General features: G+C 26.5%; 2 protein-coding genes across 2 annotated transcripts in view; both read right to left on the bottom strand.

Moving 5' to 3' along the window:
- Nucleotides 1–602: 602 nt before the first annotated feature.
- Nucleotides 603–2,103, bottom strand: LOC140668493 (neurophysin 1-like). The gene is made up of 3 exons (XM_072897540.1): nucleotides 1,935–2,103; nucleotides 921–1,125; nucleotides 603–774 (listed from the first exon to the last, which is right to left on the bottom strand). The coding sequence occupies exons 1-3, from the start codon at nucleotides 2,058–2,060 to the stop codon at nucleotides 656–658; spliced, it is 450 nt and encodes a 149-aa protein (XP_072753641.1). The 5' UTR covers nucleotides 2,061–2,103; the 3' UTR covers nucleotides 603–655.
- Nucleotides 2,104–3,365: 1,262 nt separating this feature from the next.
- Nucleotides 3,366–11,148, bottom strand: part of Ir76b (Ionotropic receptor 76b) — a 9,072-nt gene continuing 1,289 nt past the window's right edge. Inside the window, exons 3-9 of the mRNA XM_072887201.1 lie at nucleotides 7,830–8,006; nucleotides 7,230–7,456; nucleotides 7,039–7,148; nucleotides 6,558–6,751; nucleotides 5,752–5,848; nucleotides 5,479–5,668; nucleotides 3,366–5,238 (exon numbers count right to left, since the gene is read on the bottom strand). Of these exons, the coding sequence (XP_072743302.1) occupies nucleotides 4,719–5,238; nucleotides 5,479–5,668; nucleotides 5,752–5,848; nucleotides 6,558–6,751; nucleotides 7,039–7,148; nucleotides 7,230–7,456; nucleotides 7,830–8,006 (1,515 nt within the window). The 3' untranslated portion in view covers nucleotides 3,366–4,718. The remainder of the gene's footprint in view (nucleotides 5,239–5,478; nucleotides 5,669–5,751; nucleotides 5,849–6,557; nucleotides 6,752–7,038; nucleotides 7,149–7,229; nucleotides 7,457–7,829; nucleotides 8,007–11,148) is intronic.

The raw sequence follows: 11,148 nt of genomic DNA, 5'->3' as shown, positions 1-11,148 counted from the left end.
TTGATGATATTTGCAACAATTTATGATATCTTTTTGCAGATTGTCTCAATTTTACGTACATTATGAGAACATGATGAGACTGTTTTTTAATATATGTATGGAATAATAAAATGCATTTAGCTTTAATATTCTACGTATTTATGCATTTTATTTCGCTTACTTTTTATCATTAAAATGACATGTAAAATATAATGTTATTAAGAAGACATGTTATATTTATATTTATTAATATAATATTTTTGTAGGTATAAACATTTCTGTTTTTAGTTTTGAGATTAATAAATAATATATAACATATAAAGAAATAAATGGCGCGCATATAACACGAGTTTTGTAATATTATAGTAATACTAAAATTAAATTTTTTATTAAAATTTTTAATATTAGCTTTAATATAATATTTAACTTCAATGCATTAAACAAATTAAAAATTTATACATATTACATTTACATAACAAAATCATCTCTATAATATCACTAATACATATTGCATAAGAAGAAAATAAAACCTTATGCGGGTATATAATTAATAATATTCTGTGTTCTTTAATTAATTCTGTTTATTTTTGTTTCATATTGTTAGTATTCATATAATTATATTTTATATGAGTTAAGACATCAAAATAATAAGCGAAAAATATGAAATTTCACATTATTAAAGTACTTCACTAGAGACTTCATTGCCTGAGAGTATCATATACAAATCAGTATCGATTTTGCGATCCTTGGCAACAACATCAGGAATTTTGCACGATGCGTCCATAGAGCAGGATTCTAAGAATAATATACATAATTAAATATATATTGTAGGATACTTACATACATATGTATAATTAAACAGATATTGTTTACATCTGTACAGTATAAATTTTGTTTGAAAAATAATTTTTTTTTAAATTTAATTTTTGTTTTATGCCTACCTTGCGAGCAGCAAATACCGTTTGTAGCACATCGCGCTGTATTTCCACGACACATTGCGTACCCAGCGATGCAAGGCCTAGTTGTTAGACTTTCTTTTTTGCAACGATATGTTTCAGGTGTTCCTATGAAGCAGCCGATACTAGGACCGCAGCAGATGCGAGGTCCGAAGCATTGGCCCATCTGGTTGGGGCCACATGAGGGACACTGTATTTAAAGAATATATTATAATGATTCGACTATGACATAATTGTAGATTTTGTATTACATATTTAAACATAAATAGTAAAAATACTCGTTAATTTCGATATTTAAAAAGAAAATATAAAAAAGGAATGAAAATAAGGAAATAAAATTAAAAAATCAATATTATTTTATCGTATGTAGATACAAGAATAAATAGCAATTTATACAAAGTATATATATATATATATATATATTTATTTATTTATTTTTCTATCTACGTATGAACATTTTAATTTTAGTGTTAGTTTTCTGTTTATTTATTAAAATATATATTTGCATAAATTTGTGGTTAAAGTGTTAATAATAATTAATAATATAAACAAAAGATAAACACTGGGTAAAAAATTAGAGTAAATAAATTTGTAAGTAATTCTTTGTTATTCTAAAGTTCTGCAATATACTTATTTCTAATTCTATTGATTTCATTAATCATTCATTTAAAGATTTAAAGAATATTAGATTTCATAAATATATTAAAGATTGTATAGATGTGTAATTCTACAATGATTATTAATCGTAAATATAAATAAATGTATAAAGAGAAAGAAATATAAACAGATAATATTTAATTTTATATCAATTATATACATTACTTTTGATAAATTTGTTAGATATCTGTCTTCAAAATAATTATTATACAGTATATGTAATACCAAAAAAGATTGTAATATGTATATAATTATATATGTCTATATAAAATGTATGCATATAGAACATATATATATATATATATATATATATATATATATATATATATGTATATAATTTACTTCTCGTGTAACAGTTCTCAAAGCAGGCGCGATATCACCCCTCTTTCCACCACGTGGACAATTTACAATCAAACAAGCGTAACTCAGGAAAATTAGACTCGCAAAAATGGCAAGCTGCTTTAGCATCCTGAGGAAACTTTGGCAATGTTACACGAATGTATCAACGATCGAAAAACCACTGCTGCGTTCGAAGAGCTCCGTCGATTATTTATATCGTTGAATCTTCGTACTTAAAATTCTTATTGAGTATTTTTAGAGATATTCCCACTCATAATGCAGCACTCTACAGATTATGGAAATTATATTTCTATGCCAGAATAACGAACATCTAGCATAATGCCATTTATTGTTGCGAAAGCTATACTTTCTATACCTTTCTCTCTTTATAGAATACAATTTAAATAAAAATCCAAAAATATTAGTGAAATATCCATCGAATAAAATAAAAAAGTTAGCGTTTTAAAATTGTATTATATTTGTATAACGTGTATAGTGAATGAATAAATAATGTCTTCTTTTTTGTATTTTTTTCAGATTTTATTTAAATTAAATTTATTTTAATTAAAGAGAGAGAGAGAGAGAGAGAGAGAGAGAGAGAGAGAGAAAATATAAGTTGTGTCTTATTAAATATTTATTATTTACATAAAAATAAAATTTTTATAATTTTTATAAACAAAAATATCTTTAAATACTCAACAGAAATTTTAAGTATAAAACTCACTTGGGATATGAGTATCATTTACAAACTATCAAAACTAGAAATAGACATATAAAGATCTTTTATGTAATTAAAAAATAAGATGTCTATACAAGATGTCAATATCTGATATAAGATGGCACGATAAGCGTGTCTGACATGTACATGTGGTTTTATATCGACATATAATTAAACCTATACAGCGTATAACAAGAACTAGTTACAGCACCACCGTTGGCGAGTATATGCACTAAGATGTGCGTCTTGCATGTCGATTCAAAATGAGTATCCATCGCGAATGTACGCGTAGATCAAGAATAAATAATAATATAGAAAATCGGGACTAAAAGTGAGAACTTTTAGATAGGTAAACTGCTAAGTTCTATTTTTCATTATTTCAAAATGAAGAAAGAATTCAATTTCATAAATCTCAAGATAAATCGAGATCGCACATAAGATCGCGTACAATGTAGCGATTGGATGACGTGGATAATGAATATGTTGTACTTAATATTACAAATGATTCAGAGAAATTTAAACAGTTAGAAAAAGATCTTTATTCTTTTTATTATAATCAAACGAACGATTCAAATTAGTACTTTTAATACCAAGTAAGCAACATTTGTCACACTTGTTGTTTTAACATTTGTATGAATGTAGTCTAATAAAAAAAAGTTTAATAAAATTTTCTGATGTAACATCTTTTTTCCAGATTTAAGAAATTGTGGACTTGCATGTTAATGGATAGCTTAAAATAAATAATTTATTGATTTAATTTCTTTATACATATGTTTTCTAATCGATATCTTTTTGTTGATTCTTAAAATTCTGCTTGCTTTGATATTGTAAATTATATCGTCAATTACTTTATTTACAGAACCTGCCTGATGTTTAGATACACGATGGTTATCGCAGAAATTCGATGAAATTTGTGAAAATTGATGAGTGATAAATATTAATATTTTCGAAATATTTTATTATTTTGTGTTGTAAGTAGTTACAACGGTCTATTTATACATTAACTATAAATTATTTATTACTTTCTTTTGGAAGAATAGAAAGCAGAGAAACTTATATTTTTTACAAAAATTTAAAATATTATAATACAAATTAGTAAGAGATTTTAAAGCACATTACAATATTGTCAATCTCTTCAGTGTATAAAAAATTAATATTTAAACTTTATTCTATTTTTATTATTGCTTGATTAACTCATTAATTAATTAAATTCAGATGCAAAATAATAGATTTTATGTTTCTATAACATAAAAGAAAAAAGAGCATGTAAAAGTTGTATTATTTATAAATTTATATAAATAATTTTATATCAATTATAAGTATTTAAAAAAACTTATCAATTTGCCAACTACGTATATATGATAATCGCATTCTTCTTTTCTGCACAAATTCTTTCTATTTTATTTATTCTATTCAAATCTTTTTCCGCATCTTCTTCTTCTTCTGAAATTCTTCTAAATTAAACTTTCTTATATAACTTTCTTATTACATTTTTTTCTTTCATCCATCATCTTATGTATTCCTTTTTTCTTCTTTAATAATTTTTCTGTTTTCAACGATTTCATATCTCCTTCAATTTTTTCTGTTGCATTTATTCTATTCAAATTCTTTTTCTTTCATCTTCCTCCTTCTTTAATCGTCATAAATTAATTTCGTCTGCAAGTCACTTCCTCATTATTGCTTTGTACAATGATAACGATAGTTTAATAAACATTGATTGCTTTTTGTATTCGTGTGTAATGTAATTACAATATGCGTGACACATCGAGCTTGATTCTAATGGAATCTAAATGCCTTCATTTTCTAATACTTTTTAGGTAATTTTCGTAATCAAAAATATGATTAAAAACCTATTTTGAAAAACGTTTTTGCAAAACGTTGCATTTTTGAGTGTTTAAATAAACAATGGAACTCAGATATTTTTAATATATTATTTGATATAATATTAGACAGGAGAGGATCGTAATTTTTAGCATACGATACTTGTATGATTAAAATTTCCGAATTTTGTAATAATATTCACAATTAATTTCTTATGATACAGTGGTTATATAAGTCGTTTCGCTCTGCTATGCCGTGTATTGAAACAGAAATGCGGATGGCGTGCGAATAGGTATTAATCTTTGATCACCATGGCGATCCATTACGACGTAATAATCGCGTCCGTTAATATTATGTTTCTTTCCTGGAGCGAGATCGTACGGAATATTCTGATATAACAGTCGTGGAGTTATTTTTTCCAAATTGATACGTTTGTCGAACAGCTGATTCTTCGTGGTGTACACCAATTGTGGGGTCACAGATTCGTTCGATCTTCGTTTCCATTTACAGCAGAGGGAGCCATCGCACCATTTGCCGGTCTTTTTCCGTCGTTTATAAAAGTTCATTGTCCCTTTGATCAGCCATTCGAGGATGAAGATCACCGTCGCAATTATATAACCAGCGAGCACTACCTTGAAAGTCAGGGACAGATCGGAAAGTGACAGTTGTCTTTCGGTGGATCGAAGATCCAATGGGCATACTTGCGCTAGTGGTAGATCTTTCTGTTTTTCACGCTTTATTATACCGGATTCCACTAAAGTCATCAATCTAAAATATATGTAATTTATTGAGGAACAGTAATTTAACCACAATGTTAAAAAAAATTAGACAATTCCAATAAATAATTTGCATAAATTATGCGAGTTATTTAATCAAATCTTACAGACTGTTGTAAAAATATATATTTAGGCATCAACAATTAAAAAAGTATTCATCTTTAATCATATTTGTCCTTTAAATCAAAAAGTCTATATGAATTTTTCCGACATGAAAATTAGAAATGCTTACTCTTTATTGAATGGTTTTTCCAAAGTAGAATTTACGGGAAATGCGAATGCACTACTGGTAATAAGGATCGTACCAGGCATAATGACATATGTACATCTTTTTTGATGTAACATATGCTTGCGCGTTTTGTTGATATAATTTTCGAATACCAGGCTTTGGAGGTAATGAGTGTCTCCGAGAAACAATCTGTCTACAGATTAATACATATGTCATACTTTTATTTAGTATAAACGCATACTTCTGTCAAAATCTAACACGATTGTTAATACGTACTCTTCTCCACAGTGCTAAAAATTGATTTAACCGGATAATCATACGATGTGATATAGTGACCTTTTAATTTTAACAAATTTAACTCTTCCGAAACGTGCTGAAAATATATAAAACGTTTAGGTAATTATGTATTATTATACATACACTACCGTCAAAAAGTTTAAGACCAAAGAAATTTATATATATGAATTTAATTTATAATTCCTTCTCAAAAAGTAATGCAAACTATTTTTACTTTTGCGGTATTATAACATAATCCTATAATTATTAATCAAAAAAGGAACAATCAGCAGAATATCATGGTGCAGCGTGTAAAAACAAATTATTTTCTTGAGGAGCCTAAAAATCCGTCGTCACCAGAAGTGAACTGAAAAATCTTTATGGGAAATAGAGGAAGCGGAACGCTATAGACAATGAGACAATAAAAAAACTAATTGATAAGATATGTTTAAAAGTTATATAGAAAAAGGATGGATTTTTTTATAAAAAGTGTTTAGTAATTTTTCATAAATTAAAAACTTTTATTGTTTGTTTTTACTACTATGTATTTCTTTTAAAAATAAAGTTTATTTTGTTTATAATTTGAAGCATTTTTATTTTGTATTTTTTCCGTGATATTTATTTATTACTTTTTTAAAACTTTTTGACGGTAGTGTATATATTATATTATATACGTATATATTGAAGAATATTTCACCAATTATACGATGTAAATAATACTGATAGCAAGTCTTACATTAAATCGTAAAATGTAATGTTACGTTATCGGTCATGAATATTGGATGCAAATTTGCAAAAAGACTTACATGAGAAAGCAGAAAATCGATGGTGCGTCCTTTGAAAGTAACCCATTGATAACCCTTGCGCACTATATCCTGCAAGTTGTTGATCGGCAAGGTAAATTGTGGTTTTGTGAGAAACGCAGTAAGATTTGCCGTATAAAAGGACGTTAGTATTAAGATGAATATCCACCAAGTGGCGAAAAGAATTCGCGTCGAGTCTGTAATTGGCATGAATTTATTTTGATAACACATGATAATAAATACAATGTAATGAGAGCATACATAGCATTCTTACATATTTGTCACTTTCATATTATTATAAAAAATTAATATGGCTGCTATAATAATTGTATAAAAACTATACAAGAGTTAAATGACGCGTGTGAATTAATTAATATAAAATAGAATTGCACGCAAATGGGTTGTAACTCGTAAGAAAAGACATTAGATATATAAACAATGTAATAATTAAAATCTTTTCATTTAAAAGAGCATGGTCGCATACCTGTGGTCGCGATTATAGTCGTTCCTTGTTTCAACAAGGAACTGTACACGAACCAGAAGCAAGAGAACAAGCTAAAATTCTCAGAGTTAGGATTTTTCCACAACTTCGCCCTAGAAAATATTGACAATATTAAGAACAATTGTGTCAAAATACGCTGTATGGTTGCAGATTCTCCGAAACTTTCGACGAACCTAATTGTGGCGAAAACATAGATTATGGGCCCTACGAAAAGCACCGAAGTGAGTACCAATAACCAAACAATTCGGTCAAATGGTGCGAGCAGTCCTGTACCGGTTGCCGATTCTTGCGGTCGCTTCATCAACACCGTTAGCTCGCTTTGGTCCAAAGCTGTGCTGAATGTGCAATACTTCCGCAATTCCGGCAAAATAGGTAAGAAAGCCACCGCCATGTCCACTTTCTATTCAAATGGCGAACGGTATTTATATTTTCGTTCTTCGATTATACGTTAATATTACTTGATGAATTAACCCTCAAACGTGGGTCTTTCATGTCCGTGCCATTTTTAATCCATTGTTTTAAAAAAATTTTAATAAAATCTCGAGGTTGGAAACTTATCCAAAAAAAAATTTGTGTCAAACGGAACTTATAACTAAAAGGACACTTTAAACAGTTAATTCAGTGCAAAGTGCTACCTACGTGGATTACGGTGCCAAAAAACGTGTTCAGTTTGGGAGTTAATTTTATTTATATAATTTACTCTATATTTGATTATACATGGAGAAGATAGAATAATTCACTAATCAATTATGATGAAAAATATAATATCTTACCTTCTCGTAGAGTAAACTTAGTATTCCACTTCGACTATTGCCTAATATATGTTGTTTAGGCGGTATAATAGTATATGTAAAATTTAATTTAGAACTAAGCAGTTCGAGCAAATAAAATGCGTAGCCTTTTCCCACCCACGTTCCGTTTTCTTGCACTAATCCAGAAAATGGCATGTCCTATAACAATTACCAATGTTCACGTAGTTTAAAATAAATATAGAATTGTGATTCTTATAAAATTTATAACAATCGTTATATTTAAAATTAAATGTAAAGCTAAAAATTTTTCAAAAATCTAAAATTTAACGAATGCTAAATATATAACATTTACAAGAGTTGTAATTATCTTTTAATAGTATCATATATTAAGTACCTATATAATATTATGATGCATTAACTAAGTTAAATTTCTCCCATGGCATATAAGTATTATAAAATTTTAATTTTCTTTAACGCTCTTAATTAATTTTAACAGCTCCGATTATAAGACAATATTTATCATTTAAATATATTTTTGACAAAACATGCGTCATCTTCTAGCCTACCTAACTAGAGAATATTAATTAAAAAAATTTTTAAATTACTAATAGTCATCATGCGACAAGATGACAGATATTATAATAATCGAATTTTTATAAAGCGTTTTGTTTTTAATAATATTTTACATTCATGACTTATTTTTTTCATTCAAGCTGTGATTATAGTTTCTTTGTAATCTGCGCTGAAGAGGGTCAAAAAAGTAACCCAAACGTTCGCTTAATATTATAAATTTTAATATAAAGTTCTTAAGATTATCTAATCTAAATAATCTAAATAAAATTTACGCACCAATTACAATGCTCTTATTTGCCCATTTTTTAAATATTTTGTTTAAATTATAAAAGCCTTCTTTTATTTTTATCTAATATTATACAAAAAGATAGAGAAATTATAATTAATTATTTAACGTGTATATTTTCCTATCATCACGTATGATATTGTTATCAAATTTCTTAATGCTTATTGGTAGACGCTATTTTAATTATTATCTTTGAGTGTTTGTAATCATGATCGTCATGATCGTTCCGTGCACGGTTAATTGCATATACTCAGCATAAATGTTTGTACATTTTAACCTTCGATATCGACGAGCACGAACGTTAATAAATGCTGTGAAAATTGCAAGATGCGCGGCATGTTGGGAAATATACATTCACGTATACTCACTTTGTACTCGACCCTAGCAAACCTTATTAGTAGCCACGATACCTCACGTAATGTAACAGCTCTAATAACATGCTTACTCGATTAGCGCTCTTTGTTTATCACGTCACGCAAAACACGCGATGTCATCGAGAAAATACTATTCAATTTCTAACTAATATATGAGACAAGATAAATAAGTCTATTTTGTATATATATGTATATATAAATTTTTAGAGAAATTAGAAACCTAAATATATGTAATATTTAACAAAAATCAAATTTTTAAATTTTCGAAAAATGTATTTAATCGTTTTTAAAACTGGACATCTTATAGTTGATGTGATTATTACTTTTTAATTTTTTTTTTGTATACCGAGTATTCTAAATTCTGTCAACATTTTATCACAGAAAATTTCAAATTATAGAAATATGTAAATAAATCCTAATATTTTAGAATAAAAGAAGTTAACAAAGAAATGAGAATTATGTAATTGATATCTTTATTATCTATTCCTGTTTCATTTTTTTTTACAATTAAAGTGTTTGTTTTACAATTAAAGTTTTTGCACCAATGTATTCTAACCTGCTATAATTAATTTTCTTTTAAACGTTATTGCATTTATGTATTATTTAGTGTATATTAGTTGAAAGTTTTGTATTAGTTAAGTGAACAATAATATTACAATAAAACATAAAATGATGCATTTCCACGGTGAAATTAGTTCTCATTGTTGAAGGATAGAATTAACATGCAAGATATGTTGACAATTTTACGTCGCGTGTTTTTGTAATTCTAGGTTTTTCACATCGTCAATATAGAAAAGTAGGACATTTTGTCAGTGATCAATAAATCGTGTGACGGATTGTCACTTAAAATATGACAGAGCTAGGTATACTTTTTTCATAAATAACTTTTTGTATACATAATACATATATTATTCAGTGTAATTACATTTTAATATGCGAGATATATATGTATGTAGACATTAAATAAAAGAAAAAGAATTAGTTATTTTACTTCTAATTTATCTACTTTTTATCTTTTCAATAAATATGATAATAAGGTTTTAAAAAAGACATTAAAGAATTATTCAGTGTAATTCTTTCTTTTATAATAAGCAAAATACGCTTATGTGAAGATAAATTAATATTTAAAAAAGTATTAATTAATGTTTATCTAATTAATCTGTTTTTCATTTTTTCAATTATTGCAATAACTACGACTTTGAAGAAGAGACGTTGAAAAACATAAATTTAATATCAATAATAGTATAGTTAATAAAGATCTTATACTTGACAAATACATAAGTGTAGTCACATAAATAATCATCGTAAAAGAAATGAATAGACTATTTTACTGTGTAATAAAATTATGATATGTATTTTTTATTGAAAATGTTATACTGTGACATTGGCGTTGTATTCTTAGCGTTCGTCATAAAATGAAATTAATGTGTACTTAATACGTACTTACGTGTGGCGTAATAAAATAAGATATTCCATAATATATTCACATGCATATAATATATTTGCACTATCAAATGTTAATTACTTGCCAATCCGTAAGAATTACTTATTATTATTAAGAGATTTAATTCAATTTTGAATTAATTTTTCATTTTGATAATGTAAAGTTTTGTCTATTAAAAAATTTTGGGTATAAATTTAAGTTTACAATTAGATATATATGACAGAATAACTGCTACATACGCTGATTAAAACTAAGTTGCATTTAAGTCTTTAATTAGTAAACTGGAGTGATGTGGATGTGTGACACTATTATATAAATTTTTTCTAAAAACGATAAGTTTATCAAAGCGTACAAATAGCATTATATTCGTCTCTGTTATATCAAACCTATTTTAATATAACTAAATATCATTTTGATGATTCCGTGCAAAGTAAACAATAAAAATTTATTTGTTTACTTCGTTACATTACTTTAATTATACGTGTATTTTCGAGATATATATATATATATATATATATATATATATATATATATATATATATATATATATATATATATATATATATATATATATATATATCACAAGAATAAGAATTTTTACATTAATAATAAAAAAATTTTTTTCAAAAATTAAATTAATTAATGTTCCATTATAAATGTTAC

Source organism: Anoplolepis gracilipes, chromosome 1 (genome assembly GCF_047496725.1).
Source record: "Anoplolepis gracilipes chromosome 1, ASM4749672v1, whole genome shotgun sequence".
In the NCBI taxonomy this organism is placed as follows: Eukaryota; Metazoa; Arthropoda; class Insecta; order Hymenoptera; family Formicidae; genus Anoplolepis; species Anoplolepis gracilipes.
Note: the sequence above shows the minus strand (reverse complement) of the source record. Positions and strands in the feature narration are given on the sequence as shown.